General features: G+C 28.5%; 1 protein-coding gene across 9 annotated transcripts in view; it reads right to left on the bottom strand.

Annotated features, from left to right (window-relative positions):
* LOC109597576 (B-cell receptor CD22) overlaps positions 1–23,196 on the bottom strand; it is a 287,560-nt gene that overhangs the window by 70,235 nt on the left and 194,129 nt on the right. For all 9 annotated transcript variants that reach the window (XM_049962668.1, XM_049962669.1, XM_049962665.1 and 6 more), the window contains one exon: positions 2,049–2,203. In XM_049962668.1, coding sequence (XP_049818625.1) covers positions 2,049–2,203 — 155 coding nt within the window. The remainder of the gene's footprint in view (positions 1–2,048; positions 2,204–23,196) is intronic.

Here is a 23,196-nt window from a genome sequence, read left to right on the forward strand (position 1 = left end):
CTTTATAAATTATGAAATTTGTTTTTTATCTACTTCTCATTTATTATTGTAATAATTCAGAAAGGTAACTTAAAAACAATTTTAAAACCAAAGATTAATTTATTATACATTAATATACGGAAATAATAAAAAAGAGAGGGGTGTATATCTACTTGAAATGGGTCACAGTTGTGTATTTTCATCGCAGTAAATATTTTAATACAGCAAGTGCGCTTTTACGGAATAGAATTGCAATACATTTTTAAACCGACAAAAATACCTAAATTACAATTTCAATTGGCCAAAAGCACATTTGGTGTTAGATACATTTATTTGACTCTTCGCTGCTTGTAGCGAACCAAAATAAATCATGAAACTTTACCTCAACGCATCGACCGTGTGAAGCATTTGGTCCGATTGAAAATTCTATACGATTTATTACACTAGCAGCGTGCCGACATAAATCATTTCTAGATATCGCCGCAACGACAGCTCGTTGCTATATTTTTTTTCCTAAATTTTACTAAACACTAATCATTTCTCTATAAACAGTGGCGGAGAGTTAAAACTATTTGAAAACTTTATTCATTAAATAAGTCAGATTTTTTAGTTTAATAATTGACAGTTATCCAATATAATTTTGGTAAATAAATGTGTTTAATTGCTACCGCCCTGCATATGCAAATCTAATATAATAACACATTGTATACAAACATATCTTTTAACTATGTAATTGTTAAATTTATAAAGGGTATAAAGTTACAATATACATTTTTTTAACATAACTAGGACAAAAATTATTTGAATTTTAGAAAAGTTGCTCTACTTTCTGCTAATACTGTATATCTATAAGTGTTGTAGTGAGTGCAGGAAATGTTTTTTTAATAATAGTCTAGAATTAATGTACTTGTAATAAATTTTGATAAAAAATAATTTGCTTTTAGACTGTCAACATTAGGTTTCTTTGAATTGTTCATAAAAATAAAAGAAAAGCTTCCAGTGTCTAGACGTTTTCTTCATATCTAATTAAGCGTATAATCAAACTAATTTTCATGAGTCTGGCGATGTTAAGCATTTATAATTGAGGCGGCAGTATTCTTTGTAAGTTTGCCGAATAATTTAATATAGTACTAGTGAAAAGTTTTGTAATCACAAAATATCTCGGCTCTTGTGCTGGTTATCTTGGAGTTATATCTAGTCTCTAAGGGAAACCACCGAACCAACTTATCTAGGAACTGATTAAATTTTTACTGAAAATATTAAATCCTCTAAAAATATCTAATATTTAAGTACACATTAACATAAGGCTCCGTATCATTTTTATACAACATTCAAGAAGAGAAAGAAAAGTCTTATTTATGTACCTTCAGACATTTTGATTGGAACTAAGGAAATGAAATATGGTCTGAATTATCTAAAATAGCGATAAACGGCGCGAAACCGCCATAAACCAAAATGATTCAGGATAAATGTATCATCTTGTGGTTACTTTTCTGGTAAGAAATCAAAAAGTATGTCATAAGTGTAACTCCTTGGAGTTCTGAAAAGACCGACCGAACAGATTTATTACCGCTCGAATCATTGACGGGTTTCCTTTAGCTTTTATTTATTTTTATCGGTATGCATTCCACTTGTAAGATATAAATATAAAGTTCGATGTTATTTATATTTACTGCTCTTTTTAATTTGACTATAATATTTATTTACGTTCAGCGAAATTGAGAATTTATTATTGAATTTTATTTAAAATTTAACTTTTAAATTCCATTTGGTGTCCTCCCATTTCCCACTCAAAATTTATTTGCATAAATGCATAAATCTGCAGTTTGTAATTTATTCCTTGAGAACATAAAGGATAATCTCTATTTTGGTTAAGCAGCCGATTTATAAATACACATATCATTGATTAAAAGTTAAGTTGAGTCTGTGGCGGAAAATCGGATTGGATTTTTCCCCGTCGTATCGGCCAAATCGCCGGGAAATACATTTAGGTGCAAATTAAATGGTTAGGGGGAAACAAACTTTCTATAAGTTCAGATTAGATAAATTATCAGGCATGAATTACTTACTCAGAGTTTGAAGTTTCACGATTTGGACGACGTCACAGTTTTCAATTACTTCGAGATATGTAATTTCGCATTTATAGGTCGCCTCGTCTTCCACCTTTACGGATGAGATTTTCAGGACCGCTTCCACACTGTCGGTAGTATATTCGACTGTCATCCTGAAAATAATAAAACTTGCATTAGATTCAAACTCACTAGTTTAAACTTTTCGACCAACTAATATTTGCATATAAACATGTATGTACCGAAATAGAAACGAATTTAAATCATGTATAATAAACTGGAAATAAAATATGTGCATTTTCAGGATAATGAGGTAAGTTATATTGAATAGAATATTATATACAGGAAAATTAGCAGTCTCTCTTTAAACACAGGCTGTGGTGGTTTTTCTTCTAATTTTACATTAAAGTGTATCGTTCTAAATTACCCACAGAGAAAATTAAAACGTTGTCAGCAAAAGTAAATGGTGTTCTGTTGTTTGTAATTATTTTCCCAGAGCCGGTAACAGTGTTATTTGCCAACATGCTCTTTGTTCTTGATGCATACTTACATAAAACATAATTTCTTGTATTTCCTCTCGTAGCGGAGAAACTGATATTAGCAACTCTTTGATGTGCTCCATCTTCTCATATTATAATTATCGATTAATTGAAAACACTGTCGTCAAAGGCCTATATCTGATTAGATACACGGGAAAGATAAAATTGCATTGTCATCACATGCACTTTATTTACTGCAATAAAACAACCAACAACAAATTTTACATTATTAAAACACTATTTTTATTCGCATAACTTTTAAATTTTAAATAAATTTAACAAAATGAATAAAGGCTAAAATATGAAAGTCTCTAATATTCCAATTTATTTTTTGATTTGGCGTAGAATTTAACATGATCGACATATGTCATAAATTAAATATTATTTAAAATATGTAAAACGAAAAATATTTGTGAAAATACTACAAAAATAACAAAAATTGTATAGAATAAAATGCTTTAAAATAAATATAAATAAACTATATTTTATTTATAAAAATGCTGCAACATTCATAAAAATCGCAACTAACAAATGTTTTGTTTTCACCGAATTAACACTAATTTTTTAATTGCACAATTAACATTAAAACATTTTGTTTAAATTTTCAATAATAATGACAATTTGAATAAAAGTGGAAATAAGAAAATTGCTAATATATTGAAAATTGTTCCATTTTCTTAACTTTTGAATTTATTCAATGATAAAAGCCATAAAATTATTTATCCAAACCTGAAAATATTTATGAAACACCACAAAATTTACATGGCATGAAACGTTTTGTACTAAATATTAATAAATATATTATTTTATTTAACAAACATGTTTTGTATAATACAAAGAAAAATATTAATTAGTAATTTAATATTTTCATTAACCAGTTTCATATTTTAAAATAAACTAAAAATAAATTTAATCATTTTAGAATATTTGCATATTAATTACAATGTTTAATTTGTCCCAGATTCGAAATATTAAAATGTAAATTACTGAATGCTCTGCGCATTTATTAAACGAATTGTGCAATTGTTTGTGAATTATATGCTTTAAATAACTGATAAAGCTACAAAACAAGAACGGATTCATAAAATTTTCACAACGTAAAAAGTAACGAAAATTAATTAAAAAATTAAAATTACTACAATAGCTTTTTGTTTTATTTTTGAATGAGTTTGCTCATAAAATTGATCACACTAATAATACCACTATTTAATAATACTTTTATGTAATCAATGTCACCAACAAATAATAAAGATTATACAGAGCTTTGTAAGAATTATTTGTTGGAAATGATAATTAAATAATTAAAGCGAATGTCCAATATCCTGCAAGAGACAAAGTAATTTATTTAACGTACATTGGGGTCTGTTTTGTGCAATGCTCCGATATATCTAAATCTAAACAGGCCCCAATTAAGGTCAGGCGTTAATTTGGGCCAGATGAAGTTCAAATTTATTTTCTCTATTGTTTTGTTACGCCTTATGGGCGTTAAAGTGATATAAAGGAGGATAACTTCATAAAGGGTTTGGAACTATATTGAGGACATGCTTGGACTTTTGGTATTTGTAAACTTCCTGTAGTTTAATTAAATTTCAAATAGGACCAAACTTAATCAATATCTACTTGAACAGATCTAATATCTATATTAGAATGCAAATTAATTGTAACCGGGCAAATAATTGTCATTATATTCCAATGAGGAGATTGTGTAATGAAATTTCAGAAATTCTGCCACTTAAGTCCCAAAGGCGTAATTAATTAATAATTTAATACTATTCCTGAAGAATGAACAAAAATATTCAACACTCGTTTTATTAAAATTAGTATTAATACACAGAAATAACGATAAAACATGTGTGTTCAACAATATTCATAAATAATCAATTTAAACGCCCGGTGGTAACAATAATTCATGTATCATAAATGTTTAATTTAATGCAAACATTTTGATGAACATTTTGAAAAACGAAAACATGCGAGTGTGTAAATTCCTTGTGCAACTTGATAATATCTCAATGGCATGTCAATATCAATTTTGTGGAATCATATTCAATATCCGACTAATTATTTATTGCAACGCCCATTATTATTTGTGCCGCAGTAAATAGTGGAACTGAGCCAATTTATCATGTGTTTTTTTTATCGAATTATCGTGTAATGAACGTGCGCGTACTTTGTATAAACGATTTTCCACAAATCAATGCAATAAATCGTAATTCATCAAATTTAATACAGTAAACAAAATTTCAATTGTAAAATTCTACATTGAAAGCCGTTACAGCGGATGGTACACTACTTGAATTATTACAATAGCAATTACACGTCTCAATTGACTGAGGACGTACTGTGTTGATTCGCCCAAAATAAACACGATTTTTTAACGTTATCGCCAAACAGATATTGAATTGTTCGAGAATATCGAATAACAATCGGATAACATTATAAAAATATACACTATTTATTTTAGTTTTTGTTTTTACCCAATGTAAGTATTATATTTGAAGCAGGAAAGTAAACTGTATTTTATATTATGCACTTTTATATTTTGAAATCTGGAAAATAAATGGCATTTTACATTGTGCAGTTTCCTATGGATGTTCCTGAACTGCTGTTAGGTTAAAGTTGCAATATAAAATATGATAGTCTACAAAAGCTCCAGCAATGCATTTTCTTAAGTTTTAATTCTCATTTATTATTACAAAATTTAAATTATATATTTCATAAAAGAATTTAGTTCAAATTTTTTCAGAACAACCTTCTAAATCAAAGGGTTTAAGCCAGGAATTTTTCAATAAAACAAAATTTATGCAAACCTCGTAATCCACCACGATTTGAGCCAGTTTTAAAGTATGTATCCCAAAAACTCCCCCAAAAGTGTTCGTTATTCATCCCTCTATGTTGTTTCTATTTTTGTTGGTGTTCAGTGTCTGATCCGTCTCCGTATTTTTTGCACAGAAAGACCCTTTAAGGACGGTAGCCCGCGGCGTGCGTGTCTGGGCATATATTCCTGTGTGTTTACGATTCGGGAGCGAAACTGTATCGGGGGACCTCAATTCCGATTTATTGCAACAAACTTTCGGTTTCCAATAACAGTAAATTGTTCCATAAAATCCACATGTGGACGCTGACATAAAAAATGCCTGCTTTTAACAACCAAAACCATTAATGGATCGTCAAAGGGACGCGTCCGGACGGTGCACCGCTCAACAATCAAGATATATGTGTTTCGTTTCATTAAAGCAATTCATTAACTTGAAACATTTTATATGTAACTGAGAAATATTGCCATGTTGGGGAATACTTTCAAATTAAATTAAAAAAAATATTATTTATTTACAAGGTTTGTTTGCTTAAATAGATGATAGGTGTGCATTTAAAAACGTAATTGATCAATTTGCACAAGAATACACAAAGGATGCTGTGATTTATATGCATGTGTAAAACAAAGGCTAACTTACAAGCGCTTCTGAATTTCCACAGGTAAACTATCATTTTAGGTGTGCTCCAGACTGTTTATTACAGCATTAAGTAATATATTGCTGTGACTACAGTACATGACTTTACAAAAGCCTATTAAAAATTTTATAGGCTTTGTGTTGCCCTCAGAATAAAGGGATTAACATTACGTCATAAGACTTTTTGTCAAGAGCAATTAATTTTCTTCAATATTCAATGATTTACGATAATTGATGTTATTGTAATCTGTAACAATGCAGCAATATATTTTAAGTAGAATGTTGAATCCATTCATTCTGTATACAAACATAATGAATATTTCTTATATTAAAAATAATTCTGAGCTACAAATCAAATATTCCTTGAGACATTTTACAATGCTTAACACCTGGTAAATTAAGAAAAAAATAATAATAAAATGTGTTAACATTCAGGCAATGAGTGTTTTTATACAAAAATTTTACAATAAATGGAATATGGTTTATTTATATGTTTATTAAATATATATTTGAACTATTAATTAATATTAAATACACAAAATTATTTTCATAATCTGTTTCTACTTTATTTTTATATATATTTTGTTTTTTTCTTGAATTGTCACCATTAGAAATTGTGAGGAATATGACAGTGAAAAACAGACATTTCATTTTCAAAAACTAAATAACTAAGAGTGAAATTATAATTTCAACTAAATTAACTTTCTAAAGCCTCCCACGATCGTATTTAAATAGGTAAATAAATTCAATTAAAATCAACCACTTGTGAGATAATTAAATCCGGCCAATAAATAAAAGCTTTTCCAATTATCACGTTCCATTGGGCACTACTCTCATATTCCCTCAGTTTATTCTTTAATTTCTTTAGCGTGAAATGAGGATTATTAATTCTGATATTTTTCGTGATATTGATGGAGGATATTTGTGCACCCTCACCTCAATTATTTTCAAACATATTTCCATGTAGCCACAATAGGAGTACATTTTTATTCACAACTGACAAAATCTATAATATAAGAGTCTCAAAAATATATTGAATACACCGTTGTTAAAAAAAAGAAAATACGTAGGATCGAGTCGGTATATTCAAATGAATGCATGAGCACAATAAACATATGTCGTTATATTCGTGGCCTTCCCGATCAGATGACTTGAATGGAGCCAGTAAACTGCAGTCCCACCATCTCTATTCAGCGCAAAGATTGAGACTGCCGACACAATAAAAGTTTAATCTGCACACTGATCTTTTATGTCGGTTTTTATTATTCCGGTTATCATGTGCGATCCAGTGCAGAATTGAAATTATCGCTCAAATTTCATATGCTTTTGGCACAATTTTAACGTCGTTCGATTTCTAACATAGGTCCGAAAAAAATACCAAATTTATTTTGTGGTTACGCATTGCACCAGTAGTTTGTTCAAAATTTATTTAAAATACAGTTTAGATTCTCAGAACAATATTGAGATAATTTGAGTTGAGTTTGAGCTTTCTCGTTAGAATGTAAGAATGTTTTAAGTAAAGTGCAAAACAAAAATAAACCTGGAGACATAAAACATTTCTTTGTTTTCTTGTGTTTATTCCAAATAGAAGTAACTAAAAACGTAAATTAAATTGAAAAAATATATAAAATGTTCAAATACATTTTTATTTTGTTCACAAATATTTTCTGTAAAATATACTTATACAACATCAATAAATAAATTAATTATTATCTTTATGATCCCAAAGTATTATCAGATATCTCTTCTAGATTTTTGTTTCCTCGGTTTAGCATCACAGGTCTGTTTAACATTCTGCTTATTAATGATTTTTTGATTTTTATTTGCTTGTTCACTCCCATTTTTCGAATTACATTCTAAGTTGCCTTCAATGAATTTATCTTTAATTTTTTTATTTGAAACATTTTTTTCATCTATTTTAGATATACACTTGTCAAATTCTTCAGGGGTATTTTTGAGAGCATCTTCGGCAGAATTTTCACCAATTTGATCATTTAAATATTTTGTAACATCCGGATTTGATTTAATTTCTTCGACATCATTTGTGTCCAATTGAGAATTCATATTTTCTTCTTCAATTTTATCTTCTGTGTCTTTTCTATTAACATTTCCTTTCTGGTTATTTTTGGGTTTCTTCTTCTTTTTGTTTTTCTTCTTTTTAGTTGGGGTATCTAGGTTGATGTTACTGGTGTATCTATAATATATTTTTATTAAATATATCACACCCCAAATAATAAATATATCAATGGTAATGGTAATTAATCTAATAATTAGGGAAGTCACCCAAATCGGTAAACCAGAATCATTAATAATTTTATTGTAATGTTGGTCTACGGTATTTAATACTTTGTAGATGTTCGATAAAAGAGACAGGTCCGTAGTGTCGGGGGCTTTCCAATCGGGAATGGGTGTAATATGGCGCCATAGTTTGTCTTGAATAAATCCAGTCAACAGTTCCTTAGTCACTGGAGCAGAATAATGTCTAAATTGCCCATCTACTGCGTGAATAACTACAGGCGTTGATGTTGCTACGAATCTGGCACTTAATCTTGGCGATGAGGTCACATCCACTTGCCCAACTTTATTACCCAAATTTGGAGAATTTAATGCAAAGTCTGACCAGATTTCTTGTATCGCATGACATTCCTTCGTCGGTGAATAAAACAATATCATCCATTCGTCGTTGAGTGTGTCGATCCAGTTATTTTCGTTTAATTCGATTGGAGTGATCTGTCCATAAAATGTACAGGCACAGTAACATAAGATGAAAGCGACTGAAAACGATACATGGCCGCAAGGCATTTCCAAATATCAAATATTTACATTAAAGGATTTGACAGATTTGACTTTTATAAATGATTGAAGCATTTGAAAGGGCTGGTGTCACTATAGTGATTTTCTAATTTAATAATTGAAATTTAAATGTATTTGATAGGAAGTTACACTACACATATTTGCTTAAAAATAAAATCGTTAGATTAAATTTAGATACTATTAAATAATGGACATGTTTGTTTATTGTTCAGCTATTTCTAGATATTCTACTCAATTTACTTGCCAATTCAATAATTAATTTTATAGATACGTATAATGAATAAATATTTAGATATAGTCATAACACGTGTAATAAAGTCTGGTTTAGCTAGAAATAAAAATTAAATTAGATTTGAACCAAACGATAAATTATTCCGATTGTATTATGAAAAAACTCTTTGTGAAACCATTTATTGTTGTCGCTAAATAAACACACATTGCGAATAATAAAATCTTATAAAAACCAAGTGTTGCAACCACTTTCATTTCTTTTTAAGGGTAATTCAGTGGAACTGACGTGTCAGGTGTAACAAATCGTCGTGCATATTTTCCATCTTTCGCGGACGAGCTTCGCACCGCTGATTAAAAGGTTTCAACTCGGTTGCCGCTCCATCAACATTCATCTCGGTGACAGCGACGTGCAGGTGACAACTGCAACTGTTTCAGTTTCCCAAAAACGGGGGAAGAACAGGGGAACGAGACAGTCCCTGATAAAAATAGCACACGCTATGTAAAATGCAAAATCTCAACAATTTATTATACATCACGGTTTTTAAATAATTCATCTGTTTGGTTTGATGTGACCGCTTAGAACATGCCGCATTAAAATTTGAAATAATCAATATTCTAGGGTTAAAAGTGTCTGGTGCAGTCAAGCTCAAAATTGTCATAAAATAATAAAAGTAATATGAACAGTAAAAAGTGGGAATAGATTAAATCTTAAATTAATTCAAATATTTTTTTGGAGATTGTACTATATGGCTTATTGAATCATGAAGGATAGAGAAACATCAAGAATTTATAGATAAATCATGTTTTTTTACCTTTAAAATTATGAAATGACTGAGAAAAGCTCATTTTACTGCACAATTCTTCAAACGAGTGGTATATTATTTAAATATAAAATTTTTATGATAAAAGTAGCGTATAAGTAGGAAATAAAATATTAGCAACACTTACATCCTCGGAAAGTAGCCCGTCTAAGCAAAAAGTTTTGAAAAATTTATTAGTCATAACATTAACATTTATTTCAAATATAAAGAAAAAACAATTTTGAAGTTTCTGCTTAAGTATACGTATTAAAGTTTTTAATGGGCCTTTATAACTTTACCGTTCAAATATAAAAATGCGAAACATATAAAATCTGCTGAATATTACATGATCATAATAAAGTACTGATTAATTGTTAATTGATATTATTAATTAAAACTGGCTTCAACATATAGAATGGTCCATTAAGTACTCGATAATTTTAATAAATAAAATACTTAATTAATACAAATACGACGTAAAATATATAGAGTGATTCACTTATTCATTAATTTTTTAGTATATGGAATAAGGTGTTACTTGCACGTATTTATAAGTAATACAAAATAATTAAAAAAAAAATATGCTAAATAAATATTTCAATGCGTATCTATATTTGTACTATTTAATTTATTTCAGTGCATTTAATCGATCTAGTTTCAGATTTCAGCTGATTTTATAATAAAATTTTAGATCCTCTTCCAAATGGTATTTTAACCCACGTAAAATATTAATTTATAGATAAGTTATGAACTGAATTCACACAAAAACGTATTCAGTTTTATCTCTAAATATTGGCAGAACTTTTGTTTGATATTTTCGATGGTTGAAAATAAAATTCGTTTCATTTTTCCGTATAGAATTCAGTTTGAAAATATTGGATGTTTTAAATACTTTACACATTTTAGTAACAGTAATTTAGTCTAAATGCACAATTGTTGTAAAAGCGCTTGAGGCAGAAACTGTTTCCAAATTAACCGTGCATGATGAAGTATGTAACGAAATATGTATGTATGTGAATTAAATAATTTACGTGTACACCGGAAAACCAGATTAAAACCTTAAAACAACTTTCCGAAACAAACTACACACACAAACTTATTACATAACATACAAATCATCAGGCGAAATATTTTGAACTCGAATTAAAATTAAAGCCGTAACTTGTAGTATGCGTATTTGTTAATATGATTTAGGGCGTCCTGCATTTTTAGTAATCAGATTAGAGCACGAATTTATTAACCTATGAAAGAGAATCGCAATAATTAATTTGAATTCCGGCCACGTGGAAATCTGTATGGTCAAATCCAGTTGTTTTTCCGTTTTAACCCGATAATACATTTAAATTTTATGCACAAACAGCCAAAAAACTCAGATTTATTGTAAAGTATTATACCGGTGATTACCCTGTTAACTGATAGATTGGGGTTAATCGGCTCTTTCTCTTTGCGACGCATTCATTTGGTCCATCAGCGGGAACATTGGCTGCGAGTTGTGGGGCCATTTACAAACGCTTACGTCCTCAGTCAATGTCTACTTCCAGTTTCTGGATAATTTATTATTGACGAAGCATCGGCCGTTAGCAATGATAAAGTATTAATAGTTTGCAGGTAGATTTGTTTTCCAACTTCATCACATACCGAAACTAATTGCTATCCATTATGTTTACTTGTATGGAACGTAATGTGTTTAAAACTGCAAGTTGTGCTTCGTTTATTATAATCGTTCAAATAAAACAATACTTGAGCTCTAATTACTTTTTAACTTTCCTGCAGTTCTAGAAATTCTATTAAAATTTCAAAATTCGTGGGCGATTATGAGTTATAAAACCTTTCCACTTTTCAAAGTAAGATGTTTATTACAGTTTCATGATTTTAATTAAAAATTTACAAATATGCAATTTGAAGCTGGATGATTTTACTGATGTAGGTAATAAATGAGTCCTATATTTGTATTACTTCTTCATTAAATATGCTATTTATTTAATATTGAAGAGTGTTTTTAATATAAGTGAAAATTGAACAAAAAGAGTATAATTTACCATTAATATGGATTTTTAACTAATATTTACTCTTCCTTTGGTTTCAAGATAATAATAATTAAAAAGGTAATGTATGTAATAAGACATTCCCTTATAAAATATACTGTCGTTGTAGGTGATGAGAGAAAATAAACATAAGTATAATTCCCTTTGACACTATAGTATATATGTAAAAACAAAGAGTATTTTATAATTTTATGTTCAGTATAAATTAGGCCGTTAATTGTTTCTTAAGAACACAAAGTAAGATTTCCTTATTCAACATTCTATACTGGGAAAATTCAAAATATAATTTGTATCCCACTGTGGATAAATATAATTTAACCGTTTATTTAGTGAGTTTGATTTGTTTTACAGCAATCATTTGAATAATCGGCAAACATTGAACTGAACCTACATATTTAAATTTTAATTTGCTGCCTAATATGGCACAGTTTTAATTATTAATTACGTTCAAATTTATTGTTATATTAAGTGAATTTATTGGTGCTGGCATAAATCTAACGTTCAATCTGTGAAAGACTAAATTAGTTCACAGGACCGTTGAAAATTTTGCTATATTTAAATGAAAAAGCGCTTTATGTGTTGTTAAATACATTGAATTGGTCGCAGTGGTATATGAAACCAGTTTATTGTGGTGTAACTGCACTGCAAATATATTACAAAATTGTTTGCTGTCCTGAAAAGCGGTTTATGTGTGTTATTAGTTTGTTAGTATAGAAGTCTGTTGTAATATAAAAATATACTGCCTATGCAGTAAATTACCCACAATACAAATATATTACCCACCTGTCCAAAACTGTATAAAATAAAATGTTTGCAGGACCGGCGAAGAAACATTGAATTATACGGCAGAAAATTTAAGTAGGTAAATAAATTCTCGTTGGCTTACGGATGTTTTTCAACATATACTCATAATAATTTTATAAAGGTATTTAATATTAATTGTCTATATCTGCAGATTTAATTATAGCTATCTCTGCATAAATTTCGCATTACTAATGACGTCAGCTTTCAGTAAGCATACTCATAGTGTTACAATGAAACGTATTTACAATATTTATCTGCATATGCCAATTTAATTGTACATGTTATATTTGCCCTAATTAATATATTGTAGAATAATGATATTTATTTAATTAATCGTGTTAAACATCAAAATTAATACGAATTGATTATTTATATATACATAATAAAATGACATCATTGAACTGAAACTGAAAATCAACAGAAATTTAACAAAAAATACAACTTTTGATTCGACAATTTTGTTTCGATGAAGTGGTCAGCGAATACCAACAACATGTATTTGTAAAGATAATAAAGTGTTTTACAATTGGCCATTTAACTTTTTTACGTTCCGAAATTTATAAGTGATTAAATTGATGCTAATAAAAGTAACAGCTAGGACATTTGAAGTAATGATTCCTCCAATTTCCTAAATTCAATAGTCGACGAATAAAATACTTATTTTTATATGTGTAATTTTTACGATGGAACAAACATAATAACTTTTTTATTTAGAAATTAATGTACAATAGTACAGAAGAGAGATAAAATGTATATTATAAAAATTATTTTCTTTATGACTTTAATAATAATTTTACTAATAATATGAAAAATAAGTATTTCAATGAATTTTGTTTATACCCTTACTTTTCACATATAGTTTAAACCTTAAACAGTAACAATAAGCTGCAAAATACAGAAAAAAATGTATGACACTCATAAACTGGGATTATATAGTATATTAATAATTTTTGGTAAACCTACATTGTGTGGTAAATGTTAAAATTACATAGATAAAATCATTTGCACGAATACAAAAGAAAAGTATCTGACCCATATCATATATCTAATAAACTGACCACTATTATGTAAAAATGTTTCAGCAAATATTCTGCTGAATGGAAACATGCCATATCCGATGGCACAGTTCCCTGAAAAACTGAACACCTGGAGTGGAAGAAAAAGTTTGCTCGAATCGAATCCTTGCAACATTGATCCAATTTACGTACGAATATTGCAGAATGTCTTTCGTTTTCCAGGCCTTTGTCGTTGAATTGTGAAAACTCGAATGTGCTGCATATATACGTATTGTATAAAAATGTATGTGCTAAATAAACCAAGACAGATAGGTAAGAGTGACTGTAGTTCCTTCATTCTATAATTTACATATCCAGATTTATCAATTGATCTCTTACAGTCTAATATAATAGGGACATAAATTATATTTTTACTATTATTAATAGTTATCATTTTCAATCGAGTATTTTTTAATATATTATTAATAATGATTTTATCTCATTACACTAGTTTTAATATCGACATTTTTTAATTTAAAATATTAATATTAATAAAAATATGTATTAAGATATTAAATGCTTTTTAGAAGAAATAAGGAAACAAACAAATTGTATTCAAGGGACACGTCTGTAAAATTAATAAATCCGTTATTTATTAGACGGAAGCTTGTGAGGATTTATTCGTGTCGCAGTAATAAACAAATCTCACTTAAATACCTAAAAAGCAATCAAGTGATAGTATTAAAATTACACAAAGATTTTCTGTTAATGAACTCAGTTGATAGTCATATTAATTCTATGAAAAAAATGTTGCATATTTAATAAAACCATTAGAAACATGTTATTAATAATATGCTTAATTGTAAGACATATTGAGGTAAAAAGTTGTAGTGACTTTTATGACTGTTCTCCCCCTTTTACATGGAGCAAGTTTTCCTACTATGGGAGTATTCCCATTATTTGTAATTCCATCTATCTTTCGAATGAGGGGTTGTATTGAAGTTATAACCATGTCTTACCTACTTCAATAGGAGTGCAGAAAGCGATGAATGAAGACAAGAGTACCATTAACTAATATATGAAATTACCAGATGTGGTGCAAAAGAGACGGAAAGACGGTACATCATATAAATGTTCGGTATCCGAAGTCTGCTGTTAAATTTTATGTCCAAAGTTAGAAGTGAACTCGTTATTTTTGTTCAAGCAGTTTTATTTTTGTTTTTCACTTTGGGGACTTGCACTAGCTTTATTTTCCATTTGCGTTACTGTTAAAGTAATTCAAGCCAAGACAATTGAATGTCTGTACTAAGGTTTTGTAATTTACGTGTTTTATGGTATGTCTACCTATTTCACTTTATAACGCCTTTCTTAAAATATATAAAAATTTTTATTGCCCTGCTTACTTAAAGTTTTATTTGAATTTTAAGAACGGTCTTCCTGGCAGGATTAGGTTCGATAATAAATTTTAAAATAATCCACGTGTTTAAATAATTAAACACCACAAAAATCAATTAGCTAATTATTTGTCAGTCAAAATTAAACAAATAGAAAAATCGCACAATCCCAAAATTATGAATATGAATTTCAAGTGTAGTCGGTGCAGTAAAATTAAAAGAAATAATAAATATATAAGAATTTTAATAATGCTTTGTTGGTTTTTAATATAAAGTGCAATTTTCATTTAATTACCAGAACTACAACAATAAATAGAGAGCGTTCTCACAATGAGTAATAAACATAAACTGAAAACTTAAAATCTGCGCTCTTGCAAGTAAGTTACAATTTGCTGCGGAGCATAAAAACAAATGGCGCAATAAATAAACACTGTCCGCAAAAAATCCGAAGTATTCAGTCTAAAGTGTACTTTCCTAACGAATGATTTATTTTGACGGCCACAATGAATAAGGGTTAATGTGGTTCTTTATAATGATTGTCGTAAAATTAAGCAGATCATTATGTGTGTTATATTTAATTTCGTGTTGAGGGTTGAAAATGAGTTGGTGTGCCTATTTCATTTTTTCATGCTTAAGGACATACATACAATTCTTTGTCCAAAACATATTTTTGGAAGATTTATGCGGGATTCCTTAGTGACGAATATTTTTTATAATCTCATTTTTTTTTTTAATTTGCAAAGACGGTATTTAAATTTTATCTGTGACTTGCTCAGATATAAAAGTTTAAAACATCTGTAGGACATACCGTTAAAGAAATAACAGTAAAAGGAACAATGTAAATTCTGTTAACTGAGCTAAATCCATTTCCAAGTTTGTGAACGTTTGATACAGTACATTTTATAACTTCTCTTATTAACCTCGTTAAGTACATCCTTAATGCCTTGTACTTCCACGAGGCATTCACGGAATGTAAAAATTTCAAAAGAATTGCAACAGAACCCGGCAAAAACGGCAAGTCTGCAGACATTGTAAAACATAATGCTAGATGTAATTGTTATCATCGCCGACTGGAGGCTCTTTTCGACACGCCTGATATGCGGTAAAACAGTCTGATTTAAGACTAATAGCTTAGAATATTACGGGAATGACTTTTTCATGGTGAAACCCTCTCTCCTTCCCATTACGGCCCAGAGGGGAGTATGATTTGTAAATGCCCGTGCTTACAATCTACACGTTGCTCTGCAATAAACACACGAAGCACCCTTAAATCAATTACAACAGCAAGTGATACAATACAATCATAATTTTCATTAGTAGCCTGACTTCAAAGAATTTTATTATTTGTTTCATTTTTTTGCGGTGGTTCAAATATTCAGAGGCGAATTTAATATTACGTTTCAATAAGCGGGCCCTTAATGACCTCTTAATCTTAGCCGGAGGATGTCAAACAAATACTTCAAAAGGAAAATAAATTACTGTGCTTATTGCTGCTATTACCGGAGTATTAAACAAATGTAACTTGACAATGTCGAAACAGGCAAGCAATATTAAGAAGTTACTTTATTACCTACCTCAATTTTGCAATAAAGGAGACAATAATACCAAGGGATTTTATGTTTTTTGGATAAATACATCAAAAATTAAGGTCAATGACAATTATGGATAATATAAACTTTTTTCTTCTTCTAGTATAAATTATTTTATAGCTATTTTTAGTAAATAAAACTTTTAAAAATTTGTTTGGAGTATTTAGTTCCTTTTAATAATAATAATCTACTTTAATGTTACAAAAAGTAATTAATAAAGTTATTTCAAACTTCTGTACATAAAAAAATCAACACTGGTGTTTTTTAAAAGTAAAAAAGGAAACTTTACTAACATTATGCAATGTCCATTTATACCAGGAATAAAAGAATTTTAGAATAATTTATAGGAAATGAGTAAATTAAAAAATCTTATGATAAAAATGATTAGAAACTTTTCAGAAGTTTCCCTTTGGAAATGCAAATGTAAAACAACTTTAAATGGACAAATTATTACTAATTTCCATTCCAGAATTGTAAGAGATGAATTTTTTACTTGTTAATAACTTTAGGCGTTTCGTAAGTAGTCTGATTTTATTTGAATTACTGCCTACAAAAGAAATATCTTCCAAACTTTTAATTTACTTCTAATTTACCGTAACAAGCTGGTTTCTCAACCGTTAATACGTGAAAGTATAAGTAAATTTAATTACCAACTTGTTTCAGACAATTACCTAACTTTGTTAGTAAAATATTTAATGTGATTTGTTTAAATATTTACTTTGTTTTTGAATTTAGAATGATCTTGTGTGGTAAACGTTTTCACTAAATAATTAAATTAGATTATTAGACACGCTCACATAATTTAATGTTAAATCAATTTAGATTAATTTCGAAGTATAATAAAATAAATTATTTTAAATATTTTGAGCAGTAGAAAATAAATTATTTGTTAGCGTATCACGTAAAAATTAGATGAACATTCAATTATTATTATTATTGGCAACATAAATTCCGAAGCGGATTTATAATTTCCGTTTAATAAAGTATGTGCCGGTTAAAGGAAATTTAGGTAAATAAACGGGCAATTTGTTACCCATAAACGTTAGTTCATTATAGGTGCAGGGTTGGTTCAGTCCAGACTGCTCCTGCACGGGATAACTTTGACAGAAGGCGATGAAATGGAATAAATATATCACTCGAAAAGTTCACCCGAATGTGTGTAAGTGTTCCCTTTTGTTATAACTTTTTAATGTACTGTTTGAAACATTTGATTTCGTCTGTGCATCCATTCATGATAGGTATTGGAAAATTGAGCAGACAAAAACTACTTTAAAATTAGTGTAAAAGGTAGAATAGTGAAAATATTAGTAACCCATAAATTCATAAAAGTTTTGTTTGATAAGGATTAGAAAAGTGGAAAAGTCTTTAATCCAAGTGGAAACGCAACTTTAGCAAATACTCCCACATTGTAAAACTTTTAACACTCGTCACATTTAAAATTATAATTTGGTAATTTCAGTGCTTCGTAGAATATTTTAGGTCTGTAATAAAGTGTACAGCAAGAGCAAAAATTCTTTACACGGTTTAGTACAAGCTAAGATTTTGTTGGCGTGGTGTTTTAAATAAAGGGGTAGTATTCTTTAAAGATATTCTTAGAAAATTATATAATACGTGATGATATTAATATTTATAGTTTTCTTAAAGTATATTCTTATTCTAGTAATTAATAAAACAGTTTTCAACATCAAAATAAATACTGGAAAAGATAATTTTAATTAATTATTGTTTGATAACTGTGCCTCCATAATCATGATGTGGTTGGCGAAGTTATATATGTATAAAATTACTGATACACGATAACATAAAATAAGTTAAATAAAAAACTACACAGTGAGTGAAAATTAAATGTGAACGAAGTCACAAATGGTGCATTTTGCTTACACGTATTTATGGACGAATGACAGAAATTGCAAGTTTATTGAAACTTCTTATTCCGAGACAGCTTCTTTAAACTTCAATAAATCCATCAAGTTCTCTCTTTGCCTTACATAAAACTCTAGTTACGAAAGGCGTTCATTTTCATGCAAGACGTTGCGTTCCCAACAAATATTTATTAGAAACGTTCGCTTTGTCTGGTGGCGCTCGAGATTTTCCAATTCAACGATATGCCGCGAGACTGGCATCGTAAAACTTTTCAACATTTTGTTTTGCTTTATCCACAATGGACATCGACTTCTAGGCCAGATCTGATATATGTATGTCATCCTTTCAACTTGGACATAGACATTCGGAGTTTATGCATTTAAATTAATTATTGTATATTTATAAAATAAATTAATTCTGTTATAACTTAAAAAAGATCCTTTTTTGGTATAATACTAATAAAAAAAACTAAAATAAATTAATAAATATGAGTTTAAATTATTAATTAAGAATGGGCATACGTTTTTTATCTTGAATATTAAGGAAAAATATATGTAATGATAAAACAGAAAATTGCTTAGTAAAAAATAAATAAAAAATCAAGAAATCTAAAATAATTTAAAAAATAAATAACTTAAATCTTATAAATTATAATTATACAATTTATTAAACAGTTTTAGGAACGTTAAGGTGCTATTTTTTATTCTGAATATTCAAGAAAAATATATTTAATGATGAAACAGAAAATTACTTAATAAAAAGTAAATAAAAAATTAGGAAAACTTAAATAATTTAAAGAATAAATAAAATAAATATTATAAAGTAACTTAATACAATTTGTTAGAAAGTTTTAGGAATATTAAGGTGTAATTTTTCTTTTGAATATTAGGGGAAATATATTTAATGATAAAACAGAAAATTACTGAATAAAAAGTAAATAAAAAATCAGGAAAACTTAAATAATTTTAAAAATAAATAAAATAAATCTTATAAATGGTTTTAGAAATATTAAGGTGCAATTTTTTATCCTCAATATTAAGGAAAAATATATTTAATAACACAGAAAATTACTTAATAAAAATTAGTAAAATTTAAATTATTTAAAAAAGTGTATACTCAAAAAAAAACTATTACTTACAATACAATACTAAAGTAATTAAGCTAATTCTCAAAGCCAATTTCATCAAAAGACTAAGCCAGATCTGATGTGTTTAACATGGACATGAACAGTCAAAAGCATATGCATTTTAAATTAATTCGGAAACGTAAATCTGTTAGAACTCATGATACACTAAATATTATATTGAATATTGAATGGTTAGAACTAAAATTTAAAATGTGTAGTATCACTGTAAAATTTAATAAAATCCTACGATTAAATTACCATCAACAAAAATAATTAGTTGGTTAAAATTTATTTCAAATGTATGAGAATAAAATTCCCTTAAATTTAAATTAAATTTGTTTTATTAAATGATTCTACCATTTTTGTGTATTTTGATATTAAAAGTTTGCAAATTTGTGTTAATCGTTTGAATTAAAAATTGATCTAATTAGTGTTACTCAAAATGTTTAAAATTGTATTAAAATTGTTCAATTCATTAAAAGATTGTTTTCCACCATTTTTATCTACTTATCTGGATTACATACCAATAGAGATTATCTTTTCTGCGATTGCTTTAATTTGATACCATGGTTAAGTGTCTTATGTGCTTGCCAATAATTTTACGAGCAATAAAACGGCAAATGGTACAGCAATACCAAGTTCGCGGTTTCGTAACAATTTACCGATAATCATACTCGCAATAGTGGCCATCGTTACGGCCATCTGTTGGAAAATAACCTTACAGAACAAACAAGAAATTAAAGTTTATTAATAAATATAATGTTGAATATTATTACACGCAGTGAATGATTATATTAATTAAACACCCATCGTAAAAAATAAATTGCCACGGCACCATTAAATTATTAAATTAGGTTGCGGCGTCTGCATCATGTCAAAATATATTGTGCATATAAATTTGGGGAAAGATAAAATATTTTACACCCCCTTAGATTATACATGAAATATATGAAAATGCAAAGTTGGTTTAATACATTAATGCAGCGTAAGTAGCACGGTTTGAGGACACCCCTTGCTTTATTAGCGCCGATTAGCGCCATTAGCCTATTATTTATTGTCAGCCCCGAGCTCTCACCTCCGATGTTCGCGAATATCCGACATTATCTCGGTCTTACTTAAGACTTAATCCATGAACTTCCTTACCGGTACAACGTGATGTAGATATTAAACTACGCCACATGTATATGTCCTTATTCATTCCCGGCCCATTCATATACTCGATGAAAACTTAGGAATGTAAGAAACTTCACCAGCGGAAGCGAGCAAGTCTTTTGAGTGGTCAGAATCCGACTGCTGATTTAATTCTACACCAATTTATCAAAGTTACTGACTCCTATTTGTAGACAATTATCGCTATAATGACATTAGTTTTAAGATATTTCAAATGCACAATACAAGTCTTAATATAATTGAATAAATTAAATAGTAAATATATTCGTCGAATAAAAAAAATTGAACTTACCTTTGTTAAGTTTATAATCATAAAAGGAGGATCAGCACCATTAGCATGATTTAATAATTCGTAAAATAATTACATATTACAAAACTTTTAGTGAAATTAAGTATTTGTTAAAGCCCGTACGGTCCCGAAACTAGATTATGTAATCTAAAATTCAAATCCATCTTCATTAAAATAAATCATTAAATCCAACCGAGATATGAGACGATATTATTGAAGTAATTTATTTTCCAGCAGTTTCAGTAAACACAATTATACACTGTTGTAATTACACAAATCAACTTCGTGCTGATACATTGCAACGCCAGTGTCCTAGTTGACTATGAAGGTTATGTCTCCAAACTGGACAATTCCATATGTAGGTTGTTCAAACTTAATCGTTAATTAAGTTAATTTGAGGACCAAACAACGAATAAAAAAAAACTGGCAATAAGTACAGCAATACAGCAGTAATAATATTTTGTTTTTTTTACTGAAAAACTTGGCTGATATATTTGACATTTCTCTTCGATTCCAATATTTCAGGAGATTTTAAATCATTCTGGTCCTCAGGAATAAACGTTCGTTTGTTGAGGGATGAACAATGCACACCTAACAAAGACATGCGAAAGAATGTTGAAGTAAAAATAACGATTCCAATTTACCATGATGTAGAAAATACAACGAAAGAAAAAACTCAGTATGTTCAGCTCTATCTAATCGATTGTTCTTTTTCAATTGTTCTTTTATAGAACAAGAATATTTGCTTTAACAATAAAATTGTCGTGTATTTTAAGAAAATATATAAAATTCAAAATTTTACACTTTGTGCCAAAGTATAACGATATATGCTGATTATAATCTAACTTGAAAACACTTGAAGAAGAATTTGTTGGCTTCGAGTAACAAGAACACTGTTCTTGTTAATTATCCCTCAGATAGATTAGATTCTAAAAACTGTTTACAATTAAAGTTTATCCAACTTTGTACCTAAACTAAAACAGAAACATCCTTAAATAGTACCTAGAAGTTTCACACCCTCCTGTGGGATTTATAATTAAGACCGGTCTGAAGCCAATCAAGTATTATAAGGATTTCTTATTGAAACTAAATCAAAACTTCTATGGATTTGTAACAATTGGGTATTTAAAGTTTTATATGTAGTTAGTGGGGTGGAATAATTTTCAAATAGCAAATACAAGATAATTGAGACAATTGTACCTATTAAATATTCTTATTAAACTATATAAAATAAATGTTTTATATTTATTATTTTTATTTCTTCTGATACATATTATATTTATTTTAATTTTAACCCAAAGATTTAGTTTTTGATAATTTTGATGAAAAAAAATATATTATGAGTAATTTTACAGCCTGTTTATAACTATGGTATAAATAAACTGACATTTACCACAATATTATAACATGTGAAATGTTCGCGACTTAATTTAAAGTTTAATTTACATATTGAGCATAATGTTAATTAATTTTAAAACATAACTTAAACAAACATTTCAAAAGTTTGCCCTCGGCATTGAACAATAAAAATGATGAATTCTACGAAATTTCAAAATTTGCGTATTGGGTTTGACGAAGTTCCTCTAAAACTTTAAATTTGTTTATTTTGCTTAACAAAAAACTTAACAAACTTCTCTTTCACATACAGTTTCCATTGACTCAGTTGCCAGTAATTGAGCAAACAACTGAAACTATCTTAAAATAAACCAGATTGTAGCGAGCACACGAGTTGTGTAATTAATTTAGCTGAATATAATTGAATAACATTAACAATATAACAGCAAACACTTCTTGAGCGAAACAGGTGCGATATTTCATTGTCTTCACAGGCAAATCCTAATTCGTAGCAGTGCATATATGGATACGGTTGTCATCCTGAAACAATCACTGTACCACTGTTCCGCGGGGGAGATTTTAAATTATATCCTGTTTCATTCAATTCAAATTTAATTGTTTTTATCTGACAATGGGTATTATAACTTTTAATTAGGTTTCTGTTTACTGAGGAAAATCAGTTTGGTATAAAAATTTTAAAAA

This window comes from Aethina tumida, chromosome 2 (genome assembly GCF_024364675.1).
Source record: "Aethina tumida isolate Nest 87 chromosome 2, icAetTumi1.1, whole genome shotgun sequence".
Classification (NCBI taxonomy): domain Eukaryota; kingdom Metazoa; phylum Arthropoda; class Insecta; order Coleoptera; family Nitidulidae; genus Aethina; species Aethina tumida.